The following is a 13,284-nucleotide window of genomic DNA, read 5'->3' as shown; positions in this document are numbered from 1 at the left end:
CCTTACTTTGTCCTCCTTGGAAATCCACTGCCTCTACCTTCCCCAACATGTGTGGACAGTAAGGGCTGGAAGGGGTGGATTTGCTGACAGAGCTCAGTAGACTGCTTAGGACACCCTGGCTTGTGCAAGTGAGATAGGCTCAGAGGGGCCCCAGGTGACTTGGACAAGTGATTTTGCCAGCATGGAAAGCTGTGGTGGAAAGAAGAGAGCTGCAGACAGAGTCCCATCTCCCACGGCCACTCCACCTCCCCATTCTACAGCTCATCCTACCTACCAGAGGCCAGGCACTCAAAACTCAGGAAGCTTCCCTCAGGGCCCTTCCAGAAGGAACACTCACCTCTGTAGCTTTGTGACATTTAGCCCCTCCACATGTGCCAGGCTTCTGGGCGAGTGTCCTTATGTACTTATCTTCTCATTTAGCCAAGGTATGCTTATGGGTCCGTGCTTTGTATGGAGCCCTGTTTTAGGCACTGAGAGTACACCAGTGATTAAGACCGAAAACACCACTGCCATTATGGAATTTACATTCCAATCTCAGTCCAGACAGGGAGCAAAGTGGAGGGACTTCTGCCATCTAGCTCTCTGTGGCCCACAGGGAATGGGCTTGGTCCATTGGCATCGATCACAGGAGAATGTTTCTAGGGAAAACGAACCCATCTTTCAACCTCATTGTAAGCCAGAAGTGTTTCGTTTAAACAGGAAGGTAACGTCCTCACCATGTGCGAATGCCTGGCTGGTGAGCTGCCAGCCCAGGGTGCTATCAGAGGCTATAATTACCATTGTTTCTCTCTGCCTAATTAAAGGTGTTGTTAGTGACCTGGTTAAGGAATCTTTTTCAAAGACTTTTTTTGCCTTGACAGCATCCCTTGAAATGTAGCACACACTGCCAAACAGAATGGGAGTCACCCTGCGGAAGACCCAGCCACTTCCCAGAGGGACTCAAGGCTGTGCCCTGGGTCTGGTTTAGAACAGAATTAATTTCAGCCTGGAAGTCAGAAAGGGGTACTTTTGGAAGAATTCCATGTTAGAACCTCCACCGCCATTATAAGCCCTTGAATATGGTATCTTTCTTTCCCCTTTTCCAACACACCCCATTCAAGTAATATTTCACAGATCAAAAGAGGGAGGGCCATCCAGTCCCTCCACCTGAACAGATGGAAAATGCAAGAGTTCAGACTCCCATTCCTGACATTTCCAAACAGGAAGGTGTCCCAAGTGTGGGGCTTCTCCCTGGCTTTGTCAGGTGTGCTCTCCTCTTGATGTGGAAGGCCAGGCTCCGCAGTTTTCTTTAGGGAACGCCATCTGTACTTCAAACACCCTGACATCTGAGGCCAACTGCTCCCAACCTCCCTTCGATGTGGGTGATGGGATGGGAGCCTTTCACACCGTAGAATTCCCTTTGCTGTCTGCAAAGAGAGGTGGAGCAGGGGAGGTAAAGATGTTAGGTATTTTCACTCCTTCTCAGAAAGAACTTCAGTAATCATGCAATCCAAACTCCTTATTCACTGACATGGCACCAAAAAAAGCTCAGAGAGAGGTACTGTGACTTGCCAAAAGTCTTACAAACAATTTGTAGCAGAGCAGGCCCAATAATAACAATGAACATTACCAAACTCTTACCCTGTGCCGTGTATTCTAATAAAGACGTCTCAGGCATTACCTACCTTTGCCTTCACAACAAAACCATGCTATGAAATAAGTATTGTTATTTTCCCCATTTTACAGATGGGAAAACTGAGGCACAGGGAAATAATGATGAAATGATAGAACCAGGAATCAGATAGAGGCAGTAGGACCCAGAGCCCACATTCTCAGCCACAATACTCTCCCATTCCTGAGCTGAGGCTCTTACAGGTTGGCTCTCTGTGGTTGCCACTTTCTCAGAAGTATAAAGGCTTTCCCAGTTTGGAACAAGGCCAGCATCACCACTCTCTCTAGGAGAATGTTCCAGCTGGGAATTCAGTGTAAGTCATCATCTTTCTGGCATTTTCCATGGTCTCCATTAGATCCACTTGTGTAGCACTGGCAACTTTGAGGTCCATGTACCCTGGACAAGAATATTTTCTCAAACATCCCCACTATGAGGCCATTTTTTCAGTTTTTGTTTTGTGTATATGTAAGTGAGGTCAAGGGAAATAAGAATCTTTGGTCATTGGGCTGGCACTTTCTGCGGGGGTAAACGTTCCAAATTAAGCTGTAGATGTCAACTGGAGCCCCTGCAGGAGGATCCATCCTTGGGGCCATGAGGACTATTGAACGCGGAGAGCGCACTACCTTCTGTTTGAAGCCTCAGCGTCCAAACGGGACACCAGGCTCTGCTGGTCGTCTGGCTCAACCCCTATAGCTAGACCCACTCTGGCTTCCTAGACTCAGTTTCTCCAGTGAACAGGGGCCAAACCAAAAATCACTTTTTCCCTGCAGATTTTTTCATGTTCTGTGTTTAATCTACAATTAACAGCCCCCAGCCAGAGGCCCCATGTCCAAGCAGTGAGGCAATCTGCAGACCTCATCTAAGTTTGGTCTCAGTCATGGCTCTTTTCCCTGAGAGGACAATCTGGAAAGACATTGAAATAACCCCCGTTGGCTGGATCCAGCAGCAGTAGGATGAGGTCCTGGGAGGGATGTGGGGTTGGGCTTCTGTTTTGGACCAAAAAATCCACATTTGGAAAGCTAACCATATGATTAAGAGTCTTACCTCACTTTGAGGGAATAGTCATAGCATGCAAATGTTTACAATGTCCTTAAAACATTTGCATTTACTTCTTGTATTCAGGATTTAATGTGACCACCACAGAAAGTGATTTAGATTCCTGGTGACTCTTTGAATCTTGAGTTGGGTTAGTAATGGATATGTCTATCTACATTTGGCTTTCTAAATGAGCTCCTTAGGTACTATTTGCTTGGCTTTCTGTCACTTTGCTTGAAATTCACACTGATTCTCACCTCAAACAAAATTAACAGCTGGCTTCAAAATCTGTAGTAACTTATTCACCTTTTTTTCAGGTGAGATAGCTTTTATTTGCATGTTCCCTGGACATAGAAGCCATCTGGAAATGCCTTAGGTATAGCTGCTGGTGGGGGTATTAACACTTTGACAACATCAATGCCGCAAATGGGGACATTCTGCCACTTGGTTTTGATAGCCCCGTGGCTTGCAGCCACTAGAGAAAGGTCTAAAAGCTATGTTTACACTCAGCGTCCCATACCAGCTAAAACCCCAAGATGCATCCTGGGAAAGTGGTCCCATCATATGCTCTTTGGATTCTAGCAGCATATTTTCATGTGTGACTGACTCTGAGGGCCCCTCTTTCTCCAAAAGATGGAGACGACAGGATAACAGAGCAGGCGAAGCAACTCAAACAGTGAGGTCAAGGTCAGACTCTCTCCTCTTTGCTGAATATTTAGCCTGTGGCACCTGTGTCTCCCAGGTGAAGGGAGATGTCAGCTGGTGATCATTTCTCAGATGGCTGTCAGGTCATGCTTTGCCCTTAGGATGCTGGTTAAGGACACAGAAGCCCAGGCAGCTCCTGACACTGACATAAGTTGACTGTTGTGTCTTGGCTTCACAGCCCCCCACTCGGAGCCCCCATCCTGCAATGCCAACTCCATCTCCTGCCCTTCGCCCTGCACGTGCAGCAATAACATCGTGGACTGTCGAGGAAAGGGCTTGATGGAGATTCCTGCCAACTTGCCGGAGGGCATCGTCGAAATGTAAGTGCACCTGTCTGACACCCCCCACAACAGTCGCTGGCGAATTCAGCTCCCTGTCCCAGCCGATCACCCACTAGGCCATCAGCGTGTGGGGCTGTTGGAGCTGACCATTAAAAACACTCAGGAATCTCCTTGCTGTCCTTCCACACTTTCCCAGCTATGATAGCTTGGTGGTCAAGAGCATAGACTCGAGATCAGAATCAGCAAGCTATAGCCTAGGGCCAGGGGTTCCCACCGCCTATTTTTGTAAATGTTTTTGAATACCTCCACATCCATTTATATGTGTCCTGCCTGTGGCTGGTCTCATATGGCAGTATTGAGCAGCTGTCACAGAAGACTGCATGGCCCACAAGGTCTAAAAAGTATGTTCTCTCTGGCCCGTCCCAATGAGTTTGCAAACTCCCCTTAGAGTCACACTGTATTTGTATCCTGGCCATACCGTTTACTAGCTGTGTGACTTCAGGTAAAATAATGTCTCCTTCATCCTTTGTTTTCTCACCTATATTAATGTGATAATTATAGTATGACACCTCAGTGGGTCATTGTGAAAACTAAATGTAATACTACACGTGGAGCCCTTCATACAGTCCTCAGCACATGGGCAGGTACTCTGTAAAATAGTGGTGGAAGTGGTGGGGCGTAAACAAATGATTCACTCATTTCTTAGCTGCCATTATCTGAGAGGGGGACTGAGCTCTTAATTATCTCAGATCTGATTTTTGTCCTCTAGCTTAGATCGTTTTTAGGTAATGACACAAGATTGTGTTTGTCTCTGTGTGTACATGAATGTCAAAAATTCCAGTAAAATGTGTTTGTCTACATAGTTCGGTCTAGTCCACTCTCCCCTCATACATTAGAAAATGGCCAGTATCTCATTCTAAAATGAGTAGAGGGCCAGTCAACACTGACCTCAAGATTACTCTTTAAATAGCGACAGTTGTTTTCATTTTTTTGCCTTCACCTTTAGTTGGCTTGATTAAAAAGATCATTATATGGAGCCCTTCTACTGAGAACATCATTAGGTAAAATCCCTCCAAATAAAAGATACATATTCCCCTTGCCTTTCTGCTTTGTCATAATCTCCCCCCTTTCTTCTTTCCTCGTCTTCCTCCTCCTCCTCTTCCCCCTCCTCCCCTTCCCTGTGTGTGCCCTTCTGTTCCCAATGCATTCCAATTGATGACCATTGACTCCTTCATTCATTCTTGTATTCATTCAGTAAACATCTGTTGTGAGCCCACTATTTTCCTGTCATTGTTCTGTGCTTGGAAAGACAGAAACAAACAAAACAGACACATTTCTGCCTGTATGACACTTGCATTCTAGTGATGGAGGGGATAAACAAGCAACAAAGTAAAGTAAGTTAGATAACATGTCAGAAGGTAGATTCTGTGGAGAAAAATAAAACAAGAAAAGGACATGAAATAAGCAAGAGAACCAAACAGCTATCTGGAGGAAGAGTATTATAGGTTGAGGGAATCGCATGTGCAAAGGCCCTGAGGCTGGAGTGGGCCTGATGCTCCAGAAGGCCAGTGTGGCTGGAGTAGAGTAGACAAAACGGATGGTAACAGGGGATGAGATCTGAGAGGTAAGGAGGGGCCGCATCCTGGGACGTTTTAAAGACTTTGGCTTTACCTTGATTGAAACGGAAAGAAGCATACGACTTACCACAGTGGAGTGGAGACTTGGCTTCTTCTTTCTTCACCTACTTTGCCAGCTTTTCTTTGATTCCTTTACAGTCCCATTTTCCAGCCATAGTAGACACAACCCATGCCTCCGCACCCTCTGGCAGGCAGGAGCTGGTCAGTAAAGAGTCCTTTCTGCCTGCCCTCTCCGCCTTCTGCGGCCCTCCACCTTCCTTTCCACAAATACTGACAATTCATTCCCTTAGGGTTTTAATGCACCTCTCCTTCAGTCCCTGTGGTCCAGTGCTCTAGCTTTAGAGAGCGCTCCCTCTACGGAATCTACTTAGTCCTCACCTACTTCTCCTGCTCCTCCTACGGCCTTCCAACATACTATCTAATTTACTTTAAATATCTCCCTCCTTCCATCATTCCTCCTCTTTCCTATCCTTGCTCTCTTTCCTTTTTGCACTGTTTCCCTTTCTTTTTTTTTTTTTTTTTTTTTTGAGAAAGAGTTTCACTCTTCTCACCCAGGCTGGAGTACAATGACACAATCTTGGCTCACTGCAACCTCCGCCTCCTGGGTTCAAGCGATTCTCCTGCCTCAGCCTCCCAAAGTAGCTGGGATTATAGGTGCCTGCCACCACACCCAGCAAATTTTTTTGTACTTTTAGTAGAGATGGGGTTTTATCATGTTGGCCAGGCTGGTCTTGAACTCCTGACCTCAGGTGATCCACCCGCCTCGGCCTCCTAAAGTTCTGGGATTACAGGTATGAGCCACCGTGCCCGCCCTCCCCTTCATCATTTTCTCCCTCCCTTGATGCATTTCTCCCCTTCTCTCCCTTGCCCTACCCATGGTCTTCCCACTTCTCTTCCCCACTTTGCCCACCTCTTTCTCCACCCAGTTAACCTTCACTTCCCTTCCCTCAACATCCATGCCACAGTGGGCCTCTGGCCCTCCCACAGTGGATGTTCAAGACAGAATTCCTGCCAGCCCTCATCTCATTTCAGATTCCTATGGATCGTTCCTTTCCTTCCCTGCCCTACCTTATTCTTTTCTCCTTCCATCTGCCAGGTTTTTTTCTCTTTGGCAGCCACAGACCGTCCCTCGGCTAGGTTCCCAAACTGCAGTCTGATGAAAGAGTCCAGTCCAGGTAGCCAGGCTGTAGCCAGTGAGCCCACCCCAGCCCTGATTGAGGGGCTCTGGGCCTGCCACCCCCCTTCCACTTCACATCTCTATACTCTCAGTTTGGACCTTGTGGATACACAGCTCAGCTCTCCAGGAGACAGAAATTGCAGATAACAACATCAGAGGTGGGCTCTGTGCAGGCCAGAGCATACCTGGAAGGTTGGACTCACACCTGGATGTGTTGAATTTTAAAAGCAACATTGACAAGCTAGAACAGTAATTGCCAAAAGCCTGTCTATTATGACTGAGTTTTTCTCTGATATCAGGTAAAGTGAGAAAAACAAGAACAATGTGATATTTTTCTATTGAGCAAAAATATTCAGTTTAAAGGAGCATCCTTTAAGTTTTTGGACTTCCTTATTTTGTTATCATTGTTTTTAAAAATGTCTTTTATTTTATAAAATGATAGCCACTGAAGACAGAGTAGTCCCTGTGTGTTATCTGTGTGTAATTATTTTATAATTTATGTGTATCGTATAGTAGACACACACAGATTGCCATAATTGGCAAAATAAAAGGTCTTGTCACCACCTAGTCTTTGAAATCCAAAAGTCTGAGAATGATCATCCTAGCTAGAGTGTTTCCAGAAATAAGCAGAGACAAACAACCAAGAGGTTAAGAGTATAGACTGTGGATCCCAGCAGACATACATTACAGCTTTGGCTCTGCCTTGTAGCCATGGGCAGATAACTTTTCTGAGCCTTGGTTTCCTCAGTTGCAAAACGCAGAGGCTAATGGCACCTCCTTACTGGTTCTTATGAAAGTTAGGTGAACGAATATAGTAAAATGCTTAGCATTGTGTCTGGTCCATAGGATATACTATATTAACAATGCTTGTTGTTAGTTCATACTGGCAACTACTACAACTATCACCGCGACCTTTATTAGGATGATGACAATGGTTAGAAACCACATCCTAGGAGCTGGAGCTACCTACACAAAAGATCCCTCCATAAACATAGGTCAGTTCTTTGAAGGGTTATGGTTGAGAGAATAGGTTCTGGAACTAGGCTAGCCACTTGCATTATGACTTGAACCTGGGAGTAGCTCATCTTCATGCAAATGTATTCATGTATGTAAATAAGACTGCCCCTGTGTATTGGGCACCCACGGTCTACCAGATGGATTGCCGAGGACTTTTCTTGCTGTGCTTGCCTCCTCCTCCTCTGTGACAAAATGAAACTGAAAAATTAAAGCAGAGGCGGCAAGTTTCTATGGCTGGATAGGGCAGTTCGAGAGGTGACATGTAAGAGAGAACTTGAGAGCAGGTTGGAGGGGGGATCCTGCTTCTTCCATGTACCTGGGGACCTGTGTGATGGCCTAAAAGTCTTCTACCATGTGAGAGGTCAGCAGATGGGTGGGAAGATGACAAAAAAGGGAGCAGAGAGTTGAAACAGCAGGATGCACCCCAGGATGAATAGGAGTTATCTGATTTATCATTCCAAAGACATCCAAATGTGTTTTTTTTTTTTTTCTTATTGAGAATTCCACTCCTTGTCCATGGCCACCCATATAATCCAGATTTGTACTTTCTCCTTAGGAATGCTTGGTACTGTGTTAAGCTCTCCACTCCCTATTCTCAATCCTTAGCTACTAGTGATTCTCTTAAATTGCCTTAACCTTGGGAGGGGCTCTGCACTCCCCAACTTTAGGGGAAGGGGAGGGGGTTGCCTATCTCTCATGCAAAACAGTCTCGCAGACTCTCTTCAGTGTTTTCCAAAGCCAAAGCAGCTCAGAGGAGTGTGTGCTGGTGTCCCCGAATACCAGAGCCCATTCCTCTAAAAATAGTTTTCTTCCAGAGAACCCACAGTGAGATGATGATTCACTGCAGATTTTCTTCGAAGCTGAGCTCCCACCGATGGCACCATTCTCACTGCACCCTGTCGGTTCTCTGAACCAGCTCTGGCTTCCAGCAGGTTTTGATTATGGGAAGCCCCAGAGACCCACATGTTCCTCTGCTCTGTGGTCTTCAGACGCCCTCATGAGCCTTCAAAAGCTCTGGAGGGACCATCTGTCTTTAGAGTCCCATCTTCTTCCACTTTTGCTCTGTATCTCCCCATGGTGGTATCCCATGTCTCATATCTTCTGCTATGGAAGCTAAATGTCTTCCATGAAGAAGGGCTATGGACAGGCTTCCATGTCCAGTCACAAGTGAGAGCATCTGGCAGGGGAAATAGCCCCAGTTTTCACCCTGCCTCCCCTTAACCACAGTGTCTCTCTGAGATAGGGAGGCAGCCACTTAACAATAGCAAATATTCCATTCTTACCAGCCACCAGGGGGTTTAAAAGACACACAGAATTAAAAACACAACAAAACAAACCAGCAAACAGAACCAGAGAGCTGGAATGTTCTAGAAATCATGGACATCAGTGACTCTTGGATTTTCTGAGAGCACCAGGTTTCCATGTAAGGGACTGTCACATGGAAGGAGGGGTGATAGGGTGGGATGGGAGCAGGTGGTACGAAGGAGAAGCTGATCAGACAGAGTGACTGGGAACAGAGCATTGGGATCCACACTTGGGGGTTCGAATCCTTGTTCTGCCTCTTACTTTAAGCACATTCCTTAACATCTTCATGCCTCATTCACTTCCCCACTTTGCCTAAAGGGGGTCATCATACCTACCTAGAAATCTCCCGTGAAGATTAAATAACATAACATGGAGAAAGTGAGCACACTGCACTGTTTGGAAGCTACTAAAAAGAATGTAAAAAGCAAAAACATCTGCACATGTATATGTGTGTGTCATCACAGAACGATTTAGTCTCAAGTTCCCATGCAATTCTTCATCCATTTTTTTCTAAGACAAAAAAATAATTTCCTCTGTGGCATCTGAGCACATGCACAGAATAAGCAAAGCAAATCTGGCTCTGTGCTGTGTCTGTACCTCTGCTTTCTGTAGGCAATACCAGGTGTCTACACACAGCACAGGTTGGGAATGGCTTTTCTCAGATATGCCTACATTCCTCATCTTCTCTATGGATCAAACATGTAAACTGGATGGGAGAGTCTAATACACTTTACCTTTTTCTTTCTTTCTTTTTTTTGAGACAGAATTTTGCTCTCATTGCCCAGGCTAGAGTGCAATGGTGTGATCTTGGCTCACTGCAACCTCCGCCTCCCAGGTTCAAGTGATTCTCCTATCTCAGCCTCCCAAGTAGCTGGGATTACAGACACCCACCACCATGCCCAGCTAATTTTTTGTATTTTTAGTAGAGATGGGTTTCACCGTGTTGGCCAGGCTGGTCTCAAACTTCTGACCTCAGGTGATCCAACCGCCTCAGCCTCCCAAAGTGCTGGGATTACAGGCGTGAGCCACTGCGCCCAGCCAACAGTCTACCTTTCTGAAGAACCATGAGGATCAATGGTAAAGAAAGAGAGAGGCCAGAAAGGGACTGCCCCAGAAGGTGGGCCCAGAGCATAACCTTGAAAGGAACTGTCCTTTTTAGCCTTCTTCCAGCATAGGGAAGCATCAGGAACTGAACCTTTGGGGCCTAAGTTGTCTGGTCCAACCAACTAGCCCAGGATGACTTAAAGGAAGAATAAACATGGGGCTTCCTTCCTTCAGCGTGATCTGGACATCCTAACAAGAGTTCCCAAGTCAAGCAAGGCTGAGAGAGATGGGAAAGAGTTAAGAAACCACAAAAGTGGCTTCTGGGTGGGAGGCAGGATAGCCTAAGGGTTAATAACACAGGGACTTCAACCAGACCAACCTGGATTCAAATTCAGGCTCCACCATTCACTAGCTACCTGACCTTAGGAAAATTGACCTCTTCATACCATTATTTCCTCATCTGTAAAATGAGTATATTAATAATACTGCTTGGTTCATAGTACTGTTGAAAAAAATAATTTGAGCCAGTGTGCAAGGAAGACAGTGTCTGACATATCAAAAGCCCTCAATAAATGGTAAATGTTCATCATATTATCACCACCACCAATGTTTCCACACACTCCAGGACCTTTTAACCCGGTGACTTGCAGACATGCCCCTGTGCCGGCTGTGCCCCTGCCAGTCTCCCTGGCATCATGTTGACTTCTGTATTGCTAGAAATATATTGTGTTTAGTCACATGTTTGCAAATGACAGATCATTAAGGAAGCATCTGAGGAACTAGGGCAAATCAATACAGAGCACAAATGGCTGAAATCCCCATCAGATGTTCCCATTGTTTTTGCTGGTGCAGGAAGACACTCAGATGTTTGATTTGTATGTTTGTTTTTATGCTAGTTCTATTAAATCAATTTGCAGCCTGAAGAATGTTTGCCAGACAAAGAAAGACACATGTGCCAGTTAAGAGAGACCTAAATCAGCTGTTGGCTTCAGACACATCCCTAAATGTGACAGTTTTTGCTGATGCGAATGCTTCTTTTTGTCCTTTCCATTGAGCTTTTCACACTAGGAGTCTGGACCTTTGCATCCTTGTTCTAGGTTGCAGGACTAGGCTAAGTGCAAAGACTTCCAGGGGTACCTGCTGCACAGAGACTGCATGTGAACATGCACACATGTGTGCACACTTTCCAACCTTGCTTGCATGACAAAGGGGCCATTTTCCCTGTGGATGAGCTGGAAAGGACTAAGAAAATGAAGGCCCTTCAGCTCCAAATGGCATTCAGCAAAGCCTGGTGATTAAGAGTTTGGGCTTTGAAGTCAGATGAACTTGGCTTTGAGACCCAGCTCAACCTCTCCCTGACTTTGTGAATTTGGGCAAGTGACTTAATCTCTCTGAACCTCAATTTTCTCATGTTTAATGTGGAGGTGGTAATAACTAATAAGATCTGACTCATAGAATGTAACTATTAAGTCAGACAAACCATGTGAAACTCTCAGCCTGGTGCCTAACAACTAAGCACCTGATCCATCATAGCTCTTGGTGGTGGTGGTGGTTATGGTTATCCCTCCCCTTTCCTTTACTTTACATTGAAGGTACACAAACTGTTCGCAACCACGCTCCCACTGCAGACAAATTCCTGCTGCCTCCTGGGGCAGGGTTGACCCTCATCATGCAATGGCCTTGGCACTCCAGGAGGGGCTGGGTGTTCAGCCAGTGCCCAAAACAGCCTGAGAAGCTGAGTAACTGCAGACAAGAATGAAACCCAGGCCAGGCGTGGTGGCTCACACCTGTCATCTCAGCACTTTGGGATGCTGAGGCAGGAGGATTTCTTGAAGCCAGGAGTTTGAGATAAGCCTGGCCAACATAGTGAGACCCCTGTCTCTACAAAAATAAAAGTTAAAAATTAGCCAGGCATGGTAATATGGGCCTGTGGTCCTAGCTACTCAGGAAGCTGAGGTGGGAGGATCACTTGAGCCCAGGCATTCAAGGTTGCAGTGAGTCATGATCACACCACTGCACTCTAGCCTGGGTGACAGAGCAAGACTCTGTCTCTTAAAAAAAAAAAAGAAGAAGAAGAAGAAGAAAAGAAAACCAAAAGCCAGAGTGAGCAAGTGTGAGGGGTGCAGGATGCAGAGCAAGATCTCTGCCAGGCTTAACAGGCTAAGCCTGGAATTCTTTTTTCTTCATTTGGAAGCCACACCTTTGTACTCCATTTGCATGTCTTATGTGTATTCACATCTATATTTCATCTTCTCTGGGCTCCTGCAGCTTTTCCCTGAATACCTACTTCCACAGAGACTGCATGACGTCTCTGTGTGTGAGCCCTGGGGTCTTAATCCCTTAAACTGTTCTGTGACTTTGAGAAAGTCCCCTTCAGTTCCTCCATTTTCACAAATATATAGAGGCAGCGTATCCAATGGATAGAAACAGAGATATCAGTTCTGCCCGTTCCTGGCCCTGTCACTTTGGACAAGCTATTTGATTCCTCTAGGTTTTCTTTTCCTCATCTGCAAAATGGGGCCAATATGGTTTACCTCACAAGTGGAAGGATTAAAAGAGATAATAGACATAGTCAATTAGACCCCATAAATGATGGCTCTTGATGTTTATTATGGTAGCAATAAAATTTGGTTCTGTGATGCTCTTGGGCTGGTCTCTCTCATCAGATTCTCAGACTCCTTGGGGCCAGCGTCACATCATGTTCCTTGATTAGTCTCTCCCTCAATTCTTGCACCCATCATTAAGATGGAGGGTAATTGATTAGGAACTGCATAGAGAGCCCACAGACCTCACACCCAGTGCTAGCCTGACTTGCATGGGCTCATTGGCCTGCAGTTGGGAGCAGTGGATCCTCTTGCAAAAACTGAGGGGGTTGCCATTGTTACAGACAGTGGCTTTCCCTGGAGGCATCATCCAACTGAAATCTCTTGCCACAGTGGCAGGTGAATGACGGGATTCCTGGAGAGCACGCACCACCTGACTGGCAGCCCCAGAGATCCATGGAGCTGCTGCCTTGGCTAAGAAATCTCTACTGAACTCTATGCTCAGCTGGAAAATGAGCATGTCCTTGGAACTTCTCAGGCAAGGCAGGCTGCCTCAAGTCTGCTGTCTCTGTGGGTGGCTATATCCAGTAGCCCACAGTCTCTGAGACCCTATGGTAAGCTTTTGTGGCTCTCTGTGAGCAGGCTAGCCAGGCCTGTGACTGTGCTGCCGGTAAAGTGCACTCCCCGCCCCCCTCCAGCAGGGTACAAAGGCATTGTTAATAGACCGTGGCAGTCTCATTTGTAGACTCTATTCATCCGGCAGCCAAGAATGATATGTCCTGATACTCCCTCTCTCCTCTCACCCGCCTTTCCCCTTTCTCCCTGCTTTCCCCCTTCCTTTTGCCTGGAGAGTGATTTGTCTGTGTTATGGGTTGGCCTGACAAACCAT

General features: G+C 46.2%; 1 protein-coding gene across 1 annotated transcript in view; it reads left to right on the top strand.

The window, feature by feature from the left end:
• The window catches only part of SLIT3 (slit guidance ligand 3), a 639,400-nt gene that overhangs the window by 491,108 nt on the left and 135,008 nt on the right, over nucleotides 1–13,284 (top strand). The window contains exon 9 of the mRNA XM_014345150.4: nucleotides 3,570–3,711. Within this exon, the coding sequence (XP_014200636.3) occupies nucleotides 3,570–3,711 (142 nt within the window). The remainder of the gene's footprint in view (nucleotides 1–3,569; nucleotides 3,712–13,284) is intronic.

This window comes from Pan paniscus, chromosome 4 (genome assembly GCF_029289425.2).
Source record: "Pan paniscus chromosome 4, NHGRI_mPanPan1-v2.0_pri, whole genome shotgun sequence".
NCBI classification, from domain to species: domain Eukaryota; kingdom Metazoa; phylum Chordata; class Mammalia; order Primates; family Hominidae; genus Pan; species Pan paniscus.
The sequence above is the reverse complement of the archived record's forward strand: the minus strand, read 5'-3'. Positions and strand labels throughout refer to the sequence as shown.